Source organism: Urocampus carinirostris, chromosome 13, assembly GCF_059441175.1.
Source record: "Urocampus carinirostris isolate Australia breed hairy pipefish chromosome 13, RoL_Ucar_1.0, whole genome shotgun sequence".
NCBI lineage: Eukaryota > Metazoa > Chordata > Actinopteri > Syngnathiformes > Syngnathidae > Urocampus > Urocampus carinirostris.
In genome coordinates this window covers 14983009-15007799 of record NC_142361.1, presented here as the reverse complement: position 1 = coordinate 15007799, position 24791 = coordinate 14983009, and the positions used below count along the sequence as shown (strand labels likewise).

Sequence of the window (24791 nt, the reverse complement as noted above, 5' to 3'; positions counted from 1 at the left end):
ATGTTCTCTGGTTAATAAATTATATCAGCAAATACAGCTACAGTGGGTGAATTGGAGTGGTGCCTGGCTTACATATTGAAAACTGCAGGTCATTGTTTGCCGTGATGGAGCTAATTTTTCTATTGAGCTTCTTTCACCATTGTCTCACGGGGAGGATTAAATCTGTCGGTGGGCCGGATCAAATCCGTTGACGGGCTTTAAGTTTGACATCCCTGCTATAAACACATTCACTAATGGCTACACTTCTATTTCATTGTTTCTCTTTTTTTGTTGTTGTTTTTTTTTCTTAAATAAATCTTTGGTAAAGGAAGGGGGGCAGACATACTCACCACTAGGATGCTGTGTTTCCAATTATGTAGTTATCAAAATAGAAAACATGCATTTTTTTCACACTGAATTAAAATATAAACCCATTACGGGTTTTGCTTACAATTTCATGTGCTTATCAACTCTAAAATATGGTTCACAAATTTGCTAAAACAGTCAATCATAATCAGAATCCCCTTTATTATCATTGTGTGCTACAACGAAAATAAGGTTGCACTCCAGTTGTCCAAATATAAAATATAAAAAATAACTAGAAATATATTTAATCACCTCTAAAATTAAAACTATATGGGATATTGCACTTGAAACCGAGACATTGCACAAGAACCGGGATAAAGCACTAGAACCGAGATATCGCACTTAAAACTGTGTTCCAAAACTGGAATCAAACTAGACACAGTGGAGGCGTACGACAAAAGAAATGAATCCTTCAATTTAAAGTCTTGTATCAATATACGGTGCAGTTTGAACGATCTTGCATACCTGACATCATCCTCAAGTGAAGCGACGCGTTGCTTGAGGGTGTTGATCTGACAGTCCTTGTGTTTCACTGTCTCAATGAGGTAGCTGTAGGGCTGCTGTGTCTGCTCCAGCAACCGGTTGGCGGCTATCAACTGCACAGAGAACAACATGATGTTACAACCAATACCATTCTGCTCTAGCAGCGCAACATTTCGTCTTGTGCGCTGTCCGCTTAGATCTTTGCCTCTGTTAACTAGTGCGGTGGAATACGGAAAAAAATGGAAAAATGTGAACTTAGCTTCAATTCTAGGGGTCTTGTTTGAATATTACACATGGCTCTTTAAAGTGATTGATAAGGTGAACATTCTGGAGTAGGTCTTCATGTTTAGCACCTTCTGCCAAATGCTGCAGAATTCTGGGCGATGGCCTAGTAGTTAGGAATCCCCCTATTCAAAATTGCCCCCGTCCTGGGACTTTTCATTTTGGAGTGAATTGAACAAGACTGCGAGTAAAGGGCTGCCTTCCACTAAAGACCCGATTGAGGCATAATTTTAGAGCAATCTAGTCTAATGGGCCAAACTATGACGTAACATTATGCTGACTTGTACTTTGTGCTTCTACCACAATAAAAAAGGTGCTGTGGTAAAGCTGCATCTCCATTGACCCCACAAACTCATGCCTTTTATGAACCAAATGTTCCTAACGAAGAGGGTGCTTGTTGTCAGTGAGGGTAGTTTAGGGGGTTTTGAAACAAGCTTTCTGACACGTAGATCTGACGATTTGGCGTTAAAGAAAGACTGACCCCTAGATGTTGCTGTATAGTGTAGTGTTACCCAAAACGAGTGCTAAAGGACACAGGGAAGATAACAAACAAACTTTGACTCAAAGTGAACAAAGCGCACCTATTCTCTTATCATTTTTTGACCAGTTTTTTCACAGGGTTTGTTGTTTTGGAACACCTTAGCAGCAAGATGGCGGACAATCATGTCAGTTCTGTCGCTTTAAGTCAGCCTCATGTTATGTAAAATTGATACAAATTCTTTGACCTACGAGTGTTTAAAATAAAAAACATTTTTATATGATGGTTAATGTATTTTTGTGTATCATTCAAATCAATCTTTTTTTTTAAAGTATTTCTTATTTATTTTTTTACCACTATGACACGCTAAATAATGCACAATATCCCTTTAACGCTGATATCATTATATCCCCCCCCGAAAAAACATGAAGTTAAAGTGATTAAATGTAAACAAATGTGACTACTACGATGCATTCGCAAACATGAAACTGTAATAACTTCCAGACAGAGACGATAAAATGCTAGTCCAGCATTTCTTACAGTACTTATTTTGAAAGTATATTTTCAATTAGCAACGTAAGATTTTTGTGTCTGACTTTTGAAATAAAGCAGATATATTTTTAAGTCAAGACACATAAACTTCAGATGCGGCTAATACAGAGGAAAAAACAGAATTACAGTGATTTACCATCGTGTCTTAAATCTTGGGGAGAAACCGATAAAGTGTGTTTGTTACACATTAAACCACTTTTACAACCCATAAGAGGACAGGCAAAAGCGGGTAGGAGGGCAAATCAAAGTGGGTGGGAAGTTGAGGACAATGGTGAAGTTAGTAAGGCTGTCTATGTGGGTGGTTAACACCCTAGTATTTTCTGAGAAGAGAAACTAATTTTTCACGCACTCCTTTCATTCGCAGTGAATCACAAAGGTATTTCTGATGAATGATAATCAGTCAAAGCTGACAGGTGAATGGCTGGTTTACTTAACACTCAAGTGGGTCCCGCCTTGTTGCTCTCAACCATCACGAGTCTCGTGAGACGAAAAAGCTTTTAAAAACCTATGTGTCATTTTATTTGAAAAAATAAAAATAAAAATAAGCCAACTAGACACCTCCAGAGTCTATATGTGATTTTTTTCTACCTTGCGATGACTTTCCAACTGGCCCACGAGCAGGAGGCATGTGACCGCCTACACACCCGAAATTAAAGTCTCCACTTTGCACATGCACAATTACACAACAAAATATAAGCCTCCGTGATTGTTGAGATGAAGTGCTGAGAGAGGATAGGACCATGAGCCGTCACGGTTTGTAGCAATGCCTTCCCTCTAAATCAACAAGTGTGACAGGTCGGTACTACAAATCCAGCTTCTCACACTTTGTCACATAAGCTGTTGTGTTTGCCCTAACAAAAACTTGGCATTTTCATGACAGAACGTAGAGTTGAAGGTTAGACGAGTAATTGCAAAGTGCCTTGACTCGAGAAACCACCAATGGCTGCCTTTTGTGATGGCAACAAGGTGGATTTGGATGCATGGCTATGTGATAACTATTACACCATCAAAACACACGCATTAAATCATTTGGGACCTCATAAACATGGGGAAAACCCTTGATTTCCAGGTAGGAGTTGTGGGAGTTGAAGTACAGGTGTGGACATGAAGTTGTAAACCAAAGGTGTCCAAACATTTTGTGTTGCAGGCTGCATTGGGTTGAAAGAAATTGCATAAGGGTTGGAGAAAAATATAGCTGATTGACTTTTTTTTTTGTATATGCTAATAGAGAGTGTTATATATTTGATACCTTGCTAATACACGAGAAAAAAAAACATAAACCAAAACATTCTCATTTGCATTTACTTGCACTGAATGTTTCATTGTCTATTTGCATATAAAGGGACCATTTAGTCCAATTGGTTTTGTAACACTCAAAATATATTCATTTACAAATAAAAACTTAAATTAAAAGTAATAGCAAAGTAATATCTCCCTTTTTTTTAACCCTTAAATGGTTTTAGGGTCTCTAGTGACCCGTTTTGAGGTTATAAAATATAACCACTTAAGTGTCTCAGGGGCAATAAAATCAAATTACAGTAGGAATATAGGGTTATGGATACATATTATGTTTGTTAGGATGTTGTTTTAACTACATTGAGCGACACTCATTTATTTTTGGTGATAAAGACTGCGTGAAAGTCAATGGACATATTTTAAACTGCAGCTCATTGTTTCACGATCAGCTGCTCATTTTTCTCTTATGCTTCTCTCAGCATCGTCTCGTGGGCCAGATTAAAGTAGTTGGCAGGTCTATTCCGGCTCATGGTTTCGTAGTACCTGTTGTAAACAAACACGCAACCCATTAACTAAATGCTGTGGCGCCGGTTTACCTCCTCAGATATCTGGCCTGTTTGCGACTGGTGTTTCTCCAAGTCTCTTCTCAGTGATGTGTTCTGCCTCTCCAGCTGCAGCACCCTGCGGGCCAGGTGAACACTGCAAAAGCACACACACACACAAAGAGTGAAGACAAAATTCCATAACACTGCAAGTTACTACTAGTGTTCCTCAATATTTCCCTCATGAGTTACGTAACCATGACAGATTAGATCAATATGAGATTTTTTTATTTCATCTACTCGTGTTGACTATCAAAAAGCGAGTATGGACTATAAAAACACGTACAGGACACACACATGCAAAACAAGTCACAAGTCGCAGTGAGTAGCACTCGACTGCAGGAGAGAATTAGGGGCGGCGGTAGTGTGCAGATGATGGCAGTATATCACACAGCCAGACGTCGACATTTGGCAATGAGCAGAGAAAAAGCAAGAGGAATTTGTGCTGGTATGAAGGCTGTCATCTATCCAGGCGAGTTTAATGCCACTGCAAACACGAGTAGTGGAGGAAGTACTTTGTCACCAGGCACACAAAGGAGCAACTCACTCTGCTTTATTAAGAAGGTGTTTTTAGTGAGAAATAACAGAGTAAATACACACATGTGTGTGTAACTGTTTTCAGAGTGATGCAAGCCTACAATAGCTGCTTAGACCACATTGCACTGCAGATTTCATTTGTACCGAATGAAATTTTATTGAGTTATTTGGTGTCTCGGGTAACGAAATGTAAACCTCGCACACTTCCCCAAGGAACTTTGTGCATTGTGTGCAACCTTGGACTCACTGGGGAGACATGTTTTAAGAGCATTTCACGCTACCTTGCGATTTACATTACATGTGCTTTAAGATCCGAGATTGATTCTTTACGGAACTCAAATCTTCTTAAATCACTTTTCTCAAACCTAGATGATTAAAAATGCCCTTTGATAATAGAAGGCAACTTGCTCCTTTTGTATGTGTTACCACACATATTATAATTTAGTCACGCAGCAAAAGAAAAAAAGGAAAATAAAAACAAGGGTGACAGAATTACTTAAAATATGTAACCCAAAAATATTTTATTTTTTTTACTGAGGATACACATTATCAGCAAATGAGTATTGCCTGACTGTTTAGGTTGTGTTAATTCCCTTTATTCATGTGTAAACTTGTCAAAGTCAAGGCCCGTGAGAAAATTTTCGACAGCTGATCTTGATTCATTATTCTATAATACATCAAGCATTCTTGTGTAATCACTCGCTGTATCACAGTTTACTATTCATAGTTGATACTTCACGATTTTTCATCATGCATTGTGTTCTGTGGCAGACAACACACAGAAAATGCTATCACGGGGGAACATTGTGTTGAGTAAAAACTATTAAGCCATAAATCCACTGTGTTTTCATTAGACCATTAGGGAGCTATATGACATGAGAAAAGGCAGTAGAGCTATTGTAATGTTTAATAGAACAACACTCTGCGTGTGCGTGCGACTGTGATTGGCAGGTGTATGTTGTCAATCAAACAGGCAGGCGGGCGCAAAGGTCAATCTGTCCGTCCAAAACAAACAGCGAATTATGGCGACAGCTAGTATTTGAGCGTCTCGTTACATTAAAAAAGAAAAAAAAATGAAGAATTCAACGCAAAAGGAAATCAGAGAAAAATGCTGATCACCAGCAGGTGCTCCGTTTGTTATCAGGTCCGGATGGTGACTGCGGTGGCATCGGGAGAGGTAGCAATAGCAGAGCTGTAGGTCTGGCCTCCTTCTGCTGCTATGTAAAAACTCTCAAAAGGCCAATCCTGCGAGCCTGTATCTCACCAACGGTAGATCTATTACCCATGTTGGGTTTTCAGTAGGTTCACTATACTATGTGAGTTATTTAAAAAACGTTCAACATTGGATCAGTCCGGCCCTCGGTGTGTAGCCAAAGTTTTATTTTGCCCTATGTCCGTTTGAGGTCGACACTTTTTAAGTAGGAAGTCAAGAACTGGTCTCGACAAGAAGGATAATAAATTTGACTTCAACAGCAATACACAATGTGTTACCGAGGCATTTCTGTTTTCCAGCACTTTGCTGTAGGTCTCATGGTCAGCCGTACCTCTGCTGCAGTCTCCTTTTAGCTGTGGTGGGAACATTGGCTCCGTAGCCGTACGAGAAGAGAACCCTTTCTGCTTCATCTTCATTTTCGACTGGAAGGACACCAAAGCAAACACAACATCATCAGCGACGTTTGTTTAACATACGATGGATGTTAAAAGTCTAAACTCCACATTGTTCAAACATCAGGTTTTTGTAACATAAAAAATGAAGCCGAGACAAATCATTTTTTCCCACCGTTCATGTGACCCCTAACCCATATAACTCATATAATAAAAATCTTACAGAGGAGAGAGTATAGCTTACAGTACAAGTCATGGTTCTCAGATAATTTTCAAGGCACATTACTTGAAGTCTAATTCTTCAAAAGTATCAGTCAGGAGGAGTTTAATATCCCATGTTTAGGAATGCTTTTATTGAAATGTATACTGATTGCATCTGTCCACTGGGTCAGCAGTATTTTTCATGACAAGAACTGAGCAGCCTCACTTTCAGCAGCCTGCATGGTGACCTGATCCAGCTCCTGCTCGAGTTTTTCGTAAGTCTCCAGTCGGGAGGTCTGCTCAGCATTCTGAGCGAGAAACTCTGCACTGCGCTTCTCTGATGTTGTCTGGAGCATGTAAAACTCTTGCGTGAGGACCTACAATAGAGGAGGAAACAGATTAAACGGATACCGTACCTTTATCAAATGCAATTTGAACTAGCTACTACAGCAAATATACATACTGTAAGTAAATTTTTTAAAAGCTAACATTATCAAATGTGCCAGAAAAGTCGCACTACAGGAAGTATACATTCAAAGGGTGGGTGATACTGGGTATTTTGGTATCGATCCGATCCAAGTAAATACATGGTAGTATTTATCAATACAGATACTTTTTCTTGGAATATGCCATGTTTATTAAATAAGTGAACCCTTCCTCTATTGAGTTATTATTACAACAATTCTAGGCACTAAAATGTTTTCATATTTTTATTAACAGTAAAAAAAATATAAATGCAAAATCTAAATATTTTTTATTACAGCTGTTACAGAACAAAAGCCAAGAGAGTCAAAAAGCAGCAATTTAACGAAATAACAAATTCTGTATAACAATGTTATCTAGAATACTAAAACAATTTCCACTGCAAAATTTTTTTGAAAATAAAGTCAGTAATTCAAGTGAAGCGTCAATTGTCTCCTATTGGCTTTGTTGCTATAGAGACATTATTTTTTTTTTTCAGGAAGATGTTTACACATTTTGGTTGCAGCTCGATGATTTTCATTTGTTTATGTAAATTTGTGGAGTTGTCATAGTAGCAGACCACTTAGGTATAGAAATTGCACCTGTCGTTTTCTGTAAAAATTTGCCCCCTGCTGCGTTTCCGATTTGTCCCTATCGTTTTTGGATTCTGTTGGAGGAGGGTGCATAGAGTTGGTCCTCGCCTTGCCGGCGGGATGCAGCAGCAGGCCAGGTAGAAAGAGGTGCTAAAAGGTATGCCTGTCCGTTACACACTCAGGCATGAATGAGTTTCCAAGGGCGCTGGGAAAGAGAGAGAAAAGGGCTTCTCTATGTACATAGAAAAGCGTAATTTCAGGAAATAGGTGGAGGAGGGAAGTATCGATTTCAGGACACTAGTATCGATGCAATCCAAATAAATGCTTAGTCAACGCCAGAATTTTGATTGATCCGCACACCTTTAATACACTCACGAAAAAATGTGTTTCTGCAAACCTTCCTCCCCCATTTTACATGTTCAACTATGATATAGTTCAATATTATTAAAGAAACACTTCCTGAAACAAATACCACAACCTACATATTCTATGAAACACCTTTTAGATTGCTGCTTAAAAGTTGGGGTGGTGAATTGTGTCACTAAAGATTTTTCCCTATTTTATTATGTATTCAAATCATTTTAAAAACATGAATGAAAAAAGCAAACCACCAATACCAATTACAACAATCACACGTACACAGACAATATGAAGCAGTTATTTTTTTCTTATCTTAATTAGTTTCTCCTAAGAATTGCTCGGAGGTAATCGTGCAAGGCAGAGGCACTAACAAACTATTGGGGCTGCTGTCGAATGACACAAGCTGAAGTCTTATGAGAGTGTTGAAAAAATGTTGCTTGATGACGAAGGCCTGCTGACAGGTTGGCAGAAAAACATAGCAACGATGTATAAGAGAGAAAAACTTGCAGAAAAAAAAAAGAAGGCTGATCATCTGTATACCATTAGAGTTCAGCCATAACATGTTTGATTTCTTAGCAATATTGAACCTAATAAAATTATTTTCAGCTCCGAAGCCTCCGCTGAGAAGAGGTCTCTTAAACGTTTTTGGGAGTACCTCCAATTTTTTGCGCAGTTTCTCACACTCCACCTGGCATTGGGCCAGAGCCTTGTCTGTCTCCTCCTTCATCAACTGAGCCCGCTCGGCTTCGAAGCAATGCAGCTTTGCCTGGTTGGACAACTCTGCAACCCTGTTGTCGGTGCCGAGTTGCAGCTGACGAAACCTGACGATTGAAAGGATATAACGAAATAAATGATTTAGTGCATGTACAGGATTTATGAATAGAATACTTGTAAAAATAACAAAAAAAATTGTATGTAGACCTGAGAACATGGTGGTGAGCAGTGTTGGGACTAATGCGTTACAAAGAAATGCGTTCGTGAACGTGAAGACAGTATTTACGGTAAAAGTGTGCATAATTTTGGTCCTTTATAGGTAAAATTATTTTTGCAATACGCCACGCCTGGAGGAAAAAAAAAGCTAACCCAGAAATGGAAAGGGAGATCTTCGGGTGGTTCGAAGCCCAGAGACAAAATGGATATGGAATGTCTCGGGAAAGTGCTTGTTTGCAAGCTTTCAAGATTGAGTTCACTGCTTCCATGGGGTGTTGTAAACATTTTCTTCCATTTATTTTATTATGTGACTATTTTATGCGCGGGTATACAGATTTGTAACCACGGGGTTCGTACAACTTTTTCATGGCCAAAATTCAAGCTCTTTTAATGACTTTCAAAGCCAATCTTTCAATTTCTCCAGTACCATTAAATTAAGAAATCTGGTGCAAATCATGTATTTTGCAGAGCCACAAATATATCTGCGATTTACAAATGCGAAGGTGGTAAAATATATACTAATATGTAGCTAATATTGAAAATGCTACCTTATTTGCTAGTAATAAATGTAATCCTTGCACTAATATGTGCAATACACTGGACTATGTGTAATGTAAGATCAAACATTCGGTTGTGTCCGGCAACTCTTTTTGACCCTCTGTCAGTAATCTGGGGGGTAATTGGATTACTTTTTAAATATAAATAGTAACTGCAACGAAATACTTTTTTCAGTAATGAGCCCAACACTGGTGGTGAGTGTTTATAGCACATTGACCCCACATTTCTGAGATTATGGATTTGAATGGCAGGACTTCTATGTAGAATTTGTATATCATCCAATTGCATGCAGTCGTTTTTTTGACCAAACATTTGTTAGTTGTTTTGGTTCCATTTCTATTTCACTAAAGTCTCCAAACAGAGACAGGCTCATTAAGATTCTGGGTGAATCGAAAAGAGGTGGTGAAATCTCCAGTTGCATTTTGAAAAATAATCTAATTGCCAAGATCCATTCAATATGGAAAACAGAAAACGCTCCACTTATCTCAGACATTATAGCATGTGCAATTTAGCAGCTGTAAAAATGACCCAACAGTCCCAACTATTATAGATCTGTCTCATAGACACTATAAAACCCTGTGATTAATGAGATTACATTTTAATCATAAAAGGCCTGAGATGAGTGGAGTAATCATTCGATTGTCTTGAAACACAAAACTTGGCAAGTTCAGTGTTGCTCAACAGGACAGCCGAGTCTTAAAACGTCGGAACGAAGAGAAGCGCCCACAGCAACACTTGGCCTCGTTTGAAGTTCTGTGATTGCATTTGGCAGCCGGCAGAGGCAACTTAATGACTGATGGCACAATTTTGAGTTAAAAGTGGTGTAGCCAGTGAACATGCAAACTCGCACGCAAAGCCTTAAAAACGTGTGTACAGTCTAAAGAATATAAGAACATTCATAATTAAATTCAGTTGACGGGGGGAATTGTGGATGCAAGGTTTCATTCCATTGTACATGTGAAAGCTTCAGATTTAAAAAAACGAATAAACATAGATCAATTAGAATCAGATTGAAATTAAAAAATGAACAAAACTGAAAGTTAACTTCTGTGTTTCAAAACTTTTGCGAAATGAGCAGTTTTTTAAACAACAAACGGAACAGCAAAATTGACAACAGGTGTTTGAGGCTGCCATGAATAAAAAATTAAATTTCTGTGAAACTTCCAGCACCTCTTGCATCGTGCAAAATAACACTGTGAACCATGCTGAACTCAGTGGCAACTTCCTTCTGAATAAAAATCACCTTTCAAGACTCACAATTGAATAATTTGTTATGTAATGCGACGGCTCCTTTTTTTCGGCCACACAGACTTCAAAATTTGAACACTAGGCTAGTAAGTTTTAAATGCACATGTAAAACGCCTGTACATGTTCACTATATCGAAATGTGCTGGAGCAGGCGTGTCAAACATACGGCCTGCGGGACAAATTCGGCTCACCAACAAATTTAATCCTGCCCGTGAGATATTTCTGAGAGAGGCACAAGAGAAAGTTGAGCAACAATGACCTGCAGTTCAAAATACGTCAACTGGATGTTTCCAAAGCCACACGCCACTCCAAACCACCCACTGAAGCTGTATATGCTGACTACCATTTATTAACCTGATAACATTTGAGGAAACGCAGTGTTATTTGACTCAAAATAGAAGTCACAGACGTGCAGTTTAAGGCAAAAGGATTGGATGCCTCTCTTGACTGCAACATTTGTTACTAAACTATGTTTTGTATCCCCAGTGATTGAAAACGATCGTGGATTAAAGAAGACATAATTAAAAAATAGCACCTGGCTTTCTTTGCGCAAGTTTAAAGAGGCTTTAGCTCCTTTCCACAAAAGACATTCAGTCAAACAGCAGTTTCCAAACTGAGGTCAATGTTTTCTTTAAAATTCATTAAAACCAGAAAAACACATTTAAATAATTAAAACGATCATTTAAAATTGTTTCCACTAAAATGACTGTCTTCTAGTTTGTCACTTTCCAGTTTGCATGACTTTCCCAGCCTAAAATAAACTGTATTGGACATGAATTCAATTGTTGTTCTGCTTGTTTTTTTTAACAAATGCACCATTTATAAACACTACAAGACATTAAATCTTAGGGCCCGGTCACACAGCCGTTTGCGTCTGAATCACGGCCAGAAATTTCTGCCTGTGAAGCAGACGCTGTTGGACGCTTTGAGATCGCCTTTCAGACGAGATACAGCAGTGCTTTACACGCGGTCGGAAATTCACACGCGGTTGGCAGCGCAAAAAAGTTTTGCGCTGCTCAAAACTTTAGGGCCCGATCACCAAGCATTTCACCGGCGTATCGAGGCTGAATCACGGCCAGAAATTTCTGCCCGTGAAGCAGGCGATGTTGGACGCTTTGAGATCGCCATATAGACGAGATACAGCAGTGCTTTACACGCGGTCGGAAATTCACACGCGGATGGCCGCGCGAAAAAGTTTTGCGCTGCTCAAAACTTTAGACCACGTGTTAACCGCGGGCGGCACACGAGGTAATGACGCGGAAATGACGCGGAACGACGTGCTCTGGCCGCGGCCAGGGCGTGGTTACACATGGGTAGGACGCGAAATTTCAGCGGGTAATCGTGGGTCTTTCTCCGCGTATATACAGCGCGATTTGCCGAGCACACGTCAGTTGTGCTCGAGACGTCAAGGGGTGGACATGGATCCCCGTCAACGTAGTGACCTCGTCTTAATCCATTTTTATTTCTTGACATTTCTTTTCATTTCATAACAAGATAATAAAATCAAAATGAAAAACTATTACAATAATAACATATTGGCTTCTTCGGTGCCATAGCTTGAAATCTTGATCTTCACGGGACTGTGTCTTGAGCGGTTATGATTTCTACAGCCCGGTGTTATGCCGAGAAATGCATCCCTGCCGAGATTTGCATCCCCTCGCTACTACAACCACTTTTACCTCGTTTTATCTCACTTTTAGGGAATGTAATGGCGAACATATAACCAAATCCACTTCGTCTTGCATTTGTTGGGAATGTAATACAACATAAACCATTCCGTCTTTGTTTTTGTTGTGAACGTAATCGAACGGTAATGCACCGTATATAAATCACTTTTGAGAACTGTTATGCACTCTACCGTAAAGCTTATTATGCAGAAATAAGCTTTACGGTAGAGTGCTTAACAGTTTCAATACGAGCGATTTGAATAGAAAAAGGCAAAATAAACATGTTACCTGCTCAAAAGTGATTTGTATACGGCGTGCATTACCGTTCGATTACATTCACAACAAATACAAAGACGGAATGGTTTAAGTTGTATTACATTCCCAACAAATGCAAGACGAAGTGGTTTTGGTTGTATGTTCGCCATTAAATTCCCTAAAAGTGATATAAAAGTGAGATAAAACGAGGTAAAAGTGGTTGTAGTAGCGAGGGGATGCATATCTCGGCAAGGATGCATTTCTCGGCATAACGCCGGCTCGGCAGCTTTTATACCCGTGGTCCACACGAGAAAATGACGCGGAAATGACGCGGTGAGGAAGCGGAACAGTCGCCGGCGTCTGTTTTGCGGGCATACCACCGATGAACAGCGGGTTGGCCAATTTTGCGCATTTTCCATCGCGGGCAACCACGGGCAAAAAAAAAACGCAAAATTTTACCCGCGATACAGACGCAAACGGCTGTGTGACCGGGCCCTTAGTGAAGGAAAAAAAAACCTTGATTATTGTTTTAAAAACGAATTTTACACCCCTAAATCATTATGGTAATTCAAGTATGGGCTAAGGCATTTTCTTATACCATTAACTTACTAGTGCAGCGCAGGTGCTTTTTCTACCATGTGTCCGACTAGGCTAAAATGAGTTTGACACCCCTGTGTTGGAGCTTCCCAATTGAAATCATTTTAGAGTGACAACAAAATTTCTTCAAATTATGCCTCCCATCTTCTGGATTTTTGTATAGTTTACGCCAAAGATTAAGAATACCAAAACAGCTCTTCAAGTGAAGAGCAGACGCGGAATGTATTTGCTATCTTGGACCGCGGAGGTTGCCCTGGACAATATTAATAACACCCGATTACAGCTGACCTGATAGGATTTCATCATCTATAGACTGCTCTCGGCTGAGTGTGCACGCGCGGCGTGACGGACAAGTGCACATGGTAGACATTTTATGTCTTTCTTTATTGCTGGCTGCCTGCAATCGAAATGCGAGGAATGATTCCATGTGAATGATCTCGCTTGTCACAGGTTATTTCTCCAACCCTTAGAACACGATTTTGGCATGGAAGGCCGAAGTGGAGATTTCCCCGGATATTCTGGCATCAGTCAGCCTGCGAGTTCAAAAAAAGTCTTTTTGAACCCGAACGGGCTCACGATGGTAAATATGCAGCCGTGAAGCTAAAGTGGACCGCCCACACCAGTGTCTGCTGCCATTTCAAGTTGGTCCAACTCATTCTTTGCCCCCAAAATAGTGGCATGCATGGGGTTAGGGGTTAAGGGCTTGTGGCTAGCATCTGTCATTGCTGGCTTTCGATGTGTGGCGGGAATGTGATCGTGTCAAAGAGAGTGGAAGGAAGAGTGTGTGTGTGTGTATGAATGTACATGCCTGTGTGTGCATGGAAAGTAAGAACAGCAGCTGGTGGTTTGGACCTGGAGAAATGACAAGCATGCAGTAGTACCCCGGAGACAGGGACACTGCTGCTGCCGCTGCCACTGCTGCTGCATGCAAGTATGTGTCCATGTCATTTATAGTCTTTTTTATATACTCAAGTCAAATATGAAAAAATAGTAAGAATACCGTACTTCTCAATCGTTGACATAAGCCAGACTAGATTTATTTTTCTACTCTTTTAAATGGAACCAAAGCATGTATGATAAATCCCAAATAATGAAATATTTTTTATCATTTAAGTACTACAGTGGAACCTCGCTAGTTTGCGGTTCCACTTTTGCTGGTTCTGAGCTTCGCGGGTCTAAAGAATATATCTTACCTTCTCAATGAAAGCATTTATTTACTTGATGCCATTGAGCGCGAGCTAATGTCGACTGAGGACACGGTGTGGACACTCTTATTGTGAAGGGGAGGGGGAGGCCCTGACACAATGCTTAGTCATGGTAAGTTACCGCTTCGCTCACCCCGCCCTCCTTCAACTTCTCCCACCTCACCCCCTTCTTATGTGGCGCTCAGTTTATCATGGAGGAACTCGGCGACGTGACGTAAGTATATTCTCTTCTGTCACATTTCATCTCAGGTTTGACTTTATTATACCAAAAGCGAGCGGTTGTTTGTACAGTGGAACCTCGGTTTTCGAACGCCTCGAACAAATCGGTTCTCGATCAAAAATTGCGAGAAATTCTTTTGCTTTTCGTTCAAAAAAATCAGAGTTCGAACGCCGGTACGCTAGGGGCGATGCTGAGCGGCGTACGGGTGTAGTTTGCCCCCACCCCTCGTGAAGAACAGTTATCACGTGAGCGCGCACTCCTTTTTGCTTTCGTTTTTAATTTCGGTGAACGGAGTGTTTTAACCCCTAATTATGCCTCGGAAGAAGGTCGGTGCAAGCAGCAAAGTTGCTACTGGTGAAAAAAGAAGAGTAGTGCGTACAACTATTGCCTTTAAGAAAGAAATAATAGCAAAATATGAAGAAGATGTGTGAATTTCCCTTCTTTCGAGGGAATAGAGCATGGCTTCTGCAGACGACCACAAAGGTAAGAAATCCTATTCATAAATCTTTTCTTTATCCTTTAACCGCTCACCACTTGTTGTGGAGACCCAGGTGCTAAATGACGTGTAAACTACCTGATTTTTTTATTTTTACACGTTCATGTTAGCGTAATCTTTCGAACGGAAGATTACGCTAACGCGAACGTACGATTTGCCTGGGTTAGCTTCATGTTTACTTTCATGGTAAACGTTCAGGGTGTTGTAACGGATTAAAACGATTTTACATTACTTTTAATGGGAAAAACGATTTTCGGTGATCGACCAAATCGGTTTTCGAACAGGGTTCTGGAACGGATTATGGTCAAGAACCGAGGTTCCACTGTACTACCTAAACAAGGCTAACTGTGTGTGGTTTCGTGTATTTGTTGTAAAAGACGTTCGATGCCGCTAGCTAAAGTATGAAATGAAATGAAATGAAATGAAATGTGAAATGATCTGCATTTATATAGCGCTTTTCAAGTCAATGACTTCCCAAAGCGCTTTACATTGTGCTTCACATTTCCCAATAGCGGCCGTGATCTGTGCAGCCATGTAAGGCGCTAACCTGCTTATTGGGGGTAATGGGGGTTCAATGTCTTACCCAAGGACACTTCGACATGTAACACGGACAAGCCGGGATTCGAACTGGGATCCCTTAATCCTAAAACGATCGCTCTACCTCCTGAGCTACTGCCGCCCCAGTCATTGTCAGAATGTAGCTCTTTCACTTTCATTAAAATGAACACAGACCATTTTTTTAACTGTTGTTTTCCAAAACGCTTCACAAACACTCATCAAATATCACATTTTCACTGTTTTTATTTTTAATGAGTAACCGGAAGTGTTAACAAGCGAAATAAACTGCGATTGCTGCATGTGGTTGAGAGCGGTTAATACAATCATACTGAATGGTTCGTAGTGGTTTCGCCGCAGTGCTATTCCATGTACATACAACACATTTTAGTTTTTTTGTTGTTGTTATAACATGAATTCCACTCCCTCTCTCTCTACCCGTATTCTATATGGTGTGCTGTATACAGGGGGGTATACTGTATACGTTTTTTTAAAGTATTTTTGAAGGGGCGCCGCTACTTTGCGGATTTTCAGTTTTCGCGGGTGGTCTTGGTCCCCATTAACCGCGATAACTGAGGGATTACTGCATACGTATTTCAGATACATATTCGAGAGATAATTAATATATCAAGTTCTACTTGGGATATTCTATGTTACAGGGATTTCTACCGTTATATATTAGGTTTGAAATGTCACTTGTTTGTTATTTAATTTGAATATATTTTCCCTGAACGGAAAGAAATGGATGTTTATGTAATTCATTATTGTATGGTACAGCTGTGTCTTGTGCAAATTATCTGTTGTTTGCTTGTAGTTGCTTTTTCTGTACCTAAACAAAAACCTACAAAAAAAACAACAACAATAAAATGTGCCCTATCAACGTTTTGGTGCTTTTTAATATTTTAAAGTGCAAATTATCCACTAAAACACATTGAACGTGGTGTTTAGCTCCTCTCACCCATTTGTGAAAATGTAAGCACATTCTAGTGCTCCAAACAGGGTCCCTGCCAATCTTGTGAAAACGACTGTGTGCATACTATTGTATGAACAACTTTTAATACCCTTTAATTAAAAAAAAGGAGATAGATGTAACAAATATAGAAATTAAAAAATACAAAATTAAAAACATAGTGAAGCCAGAGATTTTTTGTAAAGATGTATATCTTCCAACTCGAATGTGTGTCTTTGATTGCACCACAAGTCCAGCAAAAAACGAGGCTAATTTTTTCTCAACCTTGCGCCTCTTTTTCTGGTAAGAATCATCTGCAACACAACACATTTATTTTCTTATTCATAAAATAAGAAAGGGCATTGTCATTGTGTAAAATATATTATTGTTTAATACCTACAGTTTAGAATGAAAGAGTTAAAAATAGGGGTCTCAAACTCAATTCACTTGGGGGCCGCTGGAACTAGGGATTGGGTAAGGTTGGGCCAAATCGGTTCTGATAAAAAAAACACTATTCTCAAATAAGATTTTCAAAACGAGATTTGAAAAAAAAAAAACTCTTTTAAGAATATGAAAATAAACCAATCACTAATGAATTAGTCCATAGTGTGCTCGGGTTCGACTTGGCGGGCAGTGTGTATTATTCAGTGCTTCCTAGTAGAAAAAGAATTGTCATTCAAAAAAAAAAAAGAAATATTGACTGAAATAGGGGCAGCACGGCGGGGCAGTGGTTAGCGCGTGTGTGGCACAGTTCCGAGGTCATGAGATCGAACCTCCTGTGTGGAGTTTGCATGTTCTCCCCCGTGCTTGCGTGAGTTTCCTCCGGACACTCCAGTGGAAAATGACATAATTGTCGCTTATCCTTCTACTACGAGTACCCGAAAAAACAAAATCCTGGCAAAAGGCAGGGCAAAATTTTTAAAAAAAAATAGATGTATGTTGCTTTATTGTTGCCTCGTGGCTCCGTAGTTTGTACTCTAACTTGTAGTTTTTAATACTCGTTTTTTGTTGCACGATTCCATACAGCAACATCTAGTGGTCAAATAATAAACTCTGTCCTTTTACCTTTCATATTAAAGCAGGGGCATCAAACTATCATCCTGAGGGAGGATATTGGCCCAAAGGCTGAAAGGTTGAGACACCTGGCTTAAAACCACAGGATATTTCTCTTTTACATGCTGGGCAGTGATATGTGTATTAGTTTGCTTTCTCAATAAAGAGTGATTAACAGTTACTTAATGTAACTGTAAATGGTCTGGATTTATATAGCACTTTTCAAGTCACTGAAGACCTCCCAAAGCGCTTTACAATGTGCTTACCCATTCACACACACTCACACACACACCACACCAATAGCAGTGTCAGCCATGCAAGACGAATATCTGCTTATCAGGGGCATTAGGGATTCAGTGTATTGCCCAAGGACACTTCGACATGTAGCACGGAGGAGCTGGGAATTAAACCTTGATCTCAAAACAAGCGCTCTACCTCTACAATTAACAGTAAAGCTGACACTATTGCATTTAGGCAAACTTTTCATGCAGTGAAAACATTTCCTTCTCGTAGAGACGAGTGAAAATAGATTTCTTGTTACAAGCCCACCAGTTATCCTCCTCCTTCCCAAAGTGAATTTAAATGAACTGAGTGTGACATTTGACCTTGCCGTTTTGACTACTATAAGAATACAGTAAATCAAAGCACCAGTGCACAATAATGATAGGCTTCAGGTATCTCACAAGACGCGCTGGCATCAATCAGGTAACACCATTCATATCAGACGCTTCAATAATAATGTGCCGTACGTTTGCATTTTGAAACTCAAGACGGCTGTCTCGCTAATTACGCAATAATTAGAAATTTTAAATGAGACGTGAAATATGATGATGAAAAAAAACTGCACTGACTGGCTTGGAGTTCTTTTTGACACTTGAAGCATCATCCTCAGGCAAGCATTCCCAACGGGTTCTAAAGTTAAAACTGCAAGAAGGATGTTTCTTTCAACCTTGTTTTAGAGTCGGCAGCAAATGAGGGCCTGACTATGTTTTACAAAATGTTTCCATGAGTGATTCAATTATATAATGTATAATGTGAATTTCCCTACGGGGATGAATAAAGTATCTATCTATCTTATAGTTTTGATTGACACAGAACATTAATTTCCATGTGTTTTCAATATACGGAGGCTTGTTTTGCCAACAGAGCTAAAGTACCTTAAAAGAGTTTAACAAAAGGTTTCTTTTTGCCAAGCGCTTTATGAGACAAAGCTTTGTAAGAACACAAGGACTCAAAAGACTAGTCTGTATCGATCGTCGTCTGAGTTTTTTTTCCTGTTTTTGTGGTGCTCCTTCCATGTATTTTTTGGGGAGGCTGTGCACCTTAAAGCATTCGCTAAAAATGTGGGTCTCTATCAACGACAAGGCTAAAAGACAGAGGGAAATGTCCTCCTCTGCAAAAAAAATGTATGCATCATACCATGTCAAACTGAATTAAATAGTTTGAATTAAATAGAGTTCAACCAAACAAATGTCACGAAGCTAACTGTAGCTGGTCCGTGTGTTAGATAATGAAGTTTTATTACATATTTTACTCTGTATACAGCACATTAAGTCTTCATAGTAATTTGCTCAGTAACACTTGCAAATGTAAAATAATCCTGAAACACAAAATTCATACTCTGCTTCGAAGAGGGATAGCGATGCCTAATTTCAAATTTACAGGATCTATACATCTAAATTAAAGTTGTTATTTAAATACAAAGACGGAGATTGGGACGGCTCAACCCAAAAAGTTTATTTCCATGGTTGTAATTTGACTGCATTGTTTGCTGATTTTCCTTAAAGGGGCAGTACGGAATTTGGAACGTTGTTACTCTTTGTCATGATGCAGGAATTGCATTCCTTAAACTTTTTAGTATTTTCTTACTTTCACCAGTTTTGTACTAAAATTACAAATAGAAACCAAAATAAAAATGCACTCCGACAATACCTCTTTTTTACTGCAAATGAAAACTGAAAGTTATCTTGTTTAATGTATCCTCTCTGATATGGCTCTGGTTCAAAATTAGCGTGACTATGTCATGTCTAATAAAGCACAGGGTTTTTGATAGCACAAGGTTCTGTTTCAAACATAAATTAGCAGGTGTTAATGAATCAACATATTTGTCATAAATATAAAGCAATAAAATTAAGACAGACTGAGTAAATAGAAGGGTTCAGGGAGTGTGCTTTGTTGGGTTTCATCCTGAATAACCCTTCTTGAGTCTTAGCTATCCATCCATCCATAATCTGCACCGCTTATCCACAGTAGGGTCACGGGGCTGCTGGACCCCATCCCAGCTATCTTCGGGCAGTGGTGGGACACCCTGAACTGGTTGCCAGCCAGTCGCAGGGCACACAGGGTCAAACAACTCACTTGCTCATTCACACCTAGGGAAAATTTGGACTGGCCAATTATCCTGACATCCATGTTTTTGGAATGTGGGAGGAAACCGGAGTGCCTTGAGGAAACCCACGCAGGCATGGGGGAGAACATGCCAACTCCACACAGGAAGGTCTGATCCCATGACCTCAGAACTGTGCCGCAAACGCGTTAACCACTGCCCTGCCGTGCCAGGTCTTAACGAGCTAAACCTAATCCGAAAAATAAGTCACTTAATGCCTAGCTCTAATAATCACTTAGCTGATGCGACTTGTTAGAAAGATTTGAAGCCTTTAGGTTCCTCGTAAGAAAATATTTTTATTTTCTGTATAGGTAGCAGCACAACTTGGTTTTGGCTCCTCTCTACCTCTTTAGAATGTGAGCAACGCACTGGAGAGCGTAACCAAGATTTTTTTCTCTATTTATGTTCCTAATTAGAAAATACTTTTCTATCTATTTAGAAGTAGTAGCACAACTTGGTCGAGGCTCTTCTCTACCTCTTCATAATGTGCGCGAGGAATTGGAGAGCTTGGCCAAGATAAGATTCTAAGCATTTGTGTACCTCATTTAAATATATTTTGCAGAAAAAACATCAAGTAAATTTAATTGCAAGCTGAGAACCCCAACAAAATGAAAGTCCAAAGAATACAACAATTAGCATATATAGAAATGTTAAACGTACTGTTCCAGGAGTTGGTCGTATCGGGACTGAGTATCTCTCTCAGCAGCAAATGCTCGCTCCTTCTCCAGCACTGCATTGTCTCTGGCCTCACGCAGGTTTCTACCAAATAACAACACAATTAAGACTCTATTATTTTAAAGACAGAATGAATGAACAACTAAATAAATAACAATTGGGGATGTTGCACCTGTTTTCCCTCTCATACACTTCCCTGGATGTCCTCTGCAGATTATCGATTTCCTGAGCAGTCTTGAGTCGGATGTTCTCCAACTCATCTCTTAGTTTCCGCTCATACTCTGACTTGTAGTGATCGCTGCAATAGAAAGCAAAAATAAAGCAACTCTAAAGTTTGGTGTGGCAACATGTTGCTGATAATACTACATGTCAACCTGGATGCTACATATTTCTCATAGGCATCCTCTCTGGCCTTCTTGGTGTCCTCCAGTTGCACCTGAAGCAGACACACAAAGGGTTAGACTTTGCTCAGCGATTACGCAAGGACCCGATGTCGACGGTGTTTGAGATAGGACCAACCTGCAAGCGCTCCAGGCGATCTTCTTCATGAGCACAGCGAATGCTCAGCTCCATGTTCTGTCTGTGCAGGTATTCCTTGTCCTTCTGCAGTAATGTCACTGACTGCTGCAACGTCGCCATCTGTAGGGCGAAAATAACAATGCAGGTGTAGTAGGGAGCGACGCCTATATCATCACTAAAGCGAGGGATGAAAGTGTTTTGCGGTTTTTAACCTGGGAGATACTTTCCTAAAATACCTTTTTTTTTTTTTTTTTGAATGTTAGTTAAACAACCAAAATTATCCCCAAACTACATAGAATTAAAAGCTTCACGTTTTTTACCCCACCCCAAAGATAAGACAGAAATATTGTTCATCCCCTGCCTTACTTATTAAAAACTGTGCTTTGGACATTCGTACAGAAGATTTGTTTAAAAACTTGCCATTCACCTGATTTGGCAGTTGTTTTCTAATTGGAGGGGATGTGTAAGTGTACACCTAGGGTACGTGCAGGAATTACATTGAAAACTTAACACTGTATATACACTAAAATAATTTGTCGCGGCGCTAGATTGTAAAAATTATTTCCCTATTAGCAGATATTTCTTTAATTCGTTTTGGGATTTTTTTCCAATATATTTTCATTTATTTTTCTCGTAAAAAATGAAAAGTAATCTTCACCTTCGAAAAATACAAAAAAAACACGTTTTACCCCTTAAACGTTTAAAGATAGGTAAAAACAATAGAAAACATAACAGTACATATCTACATATATATATCTACATATATATCTACACACATACATATATGAGTGTAAATCAAGTGCGGCACTGCAGCTGAGTGGTTAGTGCGTTCTGGGCAGGTTCATAACTTATGTGAAAAAATTAAACATTTTATTTCTAATTATATATTTTTGTGAAGTATTTTATTTCCAAACAGTTCACGGATACTACAATATAAATACAAGTCAAAAGTTTAAGATATCAAATCAAAACGTTTTTATCTTTTAATAATAGAAATAAAGAAAAACAAAGATGTGGCTATGTTGTAATCGGCATCAAAAAGCTTTAACGCAAGATAGATAAGAAAAAGTACTAGAATTTTGTATTGGCAAGGTAAAGCAGTTTCTCTGCACATTTTGAATATCTTTACCAGGATGGCCTTGGTGTGCTTCTAGTCTTTTATATATTGGTGCTGTTTTTCAGGGTCACACACCTCTTTGCTAAGGTTATCCTTCTCTCTCCCTAAGGCAGTGTGAGTCAGGTTTAGGGACTCGAACCTTCTCTTCACCTCCTTCAGTTCCGCTTCCAAGGAGTCACGCTCACTAAAGAAGAATGAAGAAGATTGAATGATGACATACAGGAACAATTTAGTAACTGTTTAAGTCCTGTTCTTAGTTTTAAAATTGATTGTTTATTTATTTTGTACGTACTTCCCGTTTCTCCACACAATAAGCCAGCAATGGTAATGGATAAAATATTGTATAGAGAGACATTTTATTTAGGACACATACGTCAAATTTAAAGCCCATGGGCCAGACAAGGTTTTTTACGACCCCTGAAATGATATTGAGTCAATATTCTACCAACAATCGTTGTGTATTTATTTCATTGTACATTACCTCTCCTTGAAGAAAGTGTTGTTTTGGTTCATAGATTTAAGAACTTTATTTTGATGTATCTCCAAATAGATTTTAAAATATATATCCGTTGAGTAAATGATATAAATTTGCTATTAATTTTTTTTTTTTAGAAGTACTGTAAATGTACTTATACTAAAATAAAAATTATAGGCTACTAATGGCGCATGAATAATACCGGCTTCTTTCATTCAGTGTTCAGGTTATGGGAATTTTTATATAAATGAAATTTTTCTTTTCTGCATGTTAGATATGAAAGATTTCTGACAGGGAAATAACAAACATATTGCTTTATCTGATGTATTTGTTTTAGTAGGATTGACTAGGCTCACTAAATTGTATGCATGATTCTGAGAGTGTTCACTATTCAATATGTCCAACCTTCAAATTATGGCCAATTTATTTCATTTTTCCCTTCGTCTATTTGACTTTGGCCCCCCTGATTAAGAATATATCTGGTTATACACAGTATACTCAGCCGTTTTTCTTTTGATATTGTCTATATGACAGTTCCAGCATAATTTTGCATTAATCATGACACCCAAAAAATGTATTGCTATAACTCTTTCAATGTTGGATGAGTCAACAGTGAGTTTTTTGTTGATATTTTTATATTCCTGGTGCTAAATAATATGGACTTTGTTTTGTTGAGGGTTACAGAGCGACTTTACCAGCAATTTTGTGTGTAATTCAAGCAGCAGTTAAAATACCTATCAAAATAACTGTCTAGAATATGTCATAAATTATTATTACACATATATACATATTGTTATTTCAATTGATATTTGATGAACAGCCAATGCATGATAAAAATTACAACCGTTTGATGTTGGGGTAGTTTTCTCTACGGTAATCCCCATCTTGGATGTGCTGCTTGGTGTCAGCCAGCTCTAGTGTCAGTCTTTGGCTCCTAACCTCCAGCTCTGTGCGTAGACGCCGTTCTTCCTCATAGCGCTGAACAGACACATATCAAATGATAAACTCTTGGTGCTAAAAAATGGACGATGAGAGGTCATCCAAAAACCACATAAAACGGTGATCAACAGTTTGATTCGAGGGACATATGTAGAAATGACCTAATTTATTTAAATAATTGGGTCTCTGGGGCTTGTTTAGTATTTGTTTCCCATCCTTCATGTCAGCATGTATAGAACCCGTAAAACAATTGAATCAATAATGAGAGGTTGTCAGATTTGCTCTGCTACTTCTATCAGTAGAGGGAGGAGGCTGTCAAAACGCCAAACAAGTACTTCAGTTATTCTCAAATCAGGAACTGTTTTGTGGAGGCTTCAAGACATTATAGAGAACTTTTATGTACAACAACTGCTCGGGGGGAAAACGCTTGACATTTTGTTGTCACTTTTACGCATATCTGAAAGAAATTGAACTTTTTGACTTTGCATTCTGCATTACAATTACGCCACTCGTCGTGGGAGAATTGGGTTAGCTGTGTATGTTTGCTCTTGCGTAACTTGGGCACTATACTGACAATGTAAGAGGAAACAAATGAAGTGTGGAAAGAATAATGATGTAGTTTTTATTAGTTCATTGTGTTTGTTGGAGGGGGAGTGAAAACAGATGCTAAATGATGACAGCGAATTCATCTCTGGGGTCTCAACTGCTGTGACAAGGGAGTGGGTTGTCAAACATATAATAATGACTGACCAAGAGGATAATAATTACACATTTAATGACTCATATGAAATTTAAAAAGAACACATAGTTGAAAAACGATCAACTGTTGGGTATTCACTATAACTAGTACATGACTTACATGATACACATTATGGTTTTACCATTTTTTTTACTTGAGGGATAAACAAAAGGGCGCACAACAGTTGAAATCCAGAAAGTTGCCATTTCTTTTTTATATTTTTCTACATTTATTCTACTTTGTTTTTTGAATCGTACATTTCTCTTACAGGAGGAAAATGATTTGTTCTTATTGCTCTTTCCCTAAATGTCATGCCCTCCTAAGAAGAAAATCTCTTGCGTGGATGTCAAATGCAAAACAAGTACTCAACGAGAGCTCAACTGCCCCCTGGTCTAGTGGCGATGGAAGGTGCTATTATTATCATCATGTGCAAGCAAAGTGAGGGTGGTGATACTGTTTTTGTTTGGGATGT

General features: G+C 39.0%; 1 protein-coding gene across 1 annotated transcript in view; it reads right to left on the bottom strand.

The window, feature by feature from the left end:
* The window catches only part of pibf1 (progesterone immunomodulatory binding factor 1), a 42327-nt gene that overhangs the window by 12089 nt on the left and 5447 nt on the right, over positions 1–24791 (bottom strand). Inside the window, exons 5-15 of the mRNA XM_088351833.1 lie at positions 23486–23619; positions 22242–22350; positions 21050–21169; positions 20905–20966; positions 20703–20828; positions 20516–20614; positions 8392–8557; positions 6548–6698; positions 6060–6150; positions 3973–4075; positions 811–941 (exon numbers count right to left, since the gene is read on the bottom strand). Of these exons, the coding sequence (XP_088207959.1) occupies positions 811–941; positions 3973–4075; positions 6060–6150; positions 6548–6698; positions 8392–8557; positions 20516–20614; positions 20703–20828; positions 20905–20966; positions 21050–21169; positions 22242–22350; positions 23486–23619 (1292 nt within the window). The remainder of the gene's footprint in view (positions 1–810; positions 942–3972; positions 4076–6059; positions 6151–6547; positions 6699–8391; positions 8558–20515; positions 20615–20702; positions 20829–20904; positions 20967–21049; positions 21170–22241; positions 22351–23485; positions 23620–24791) is intronic.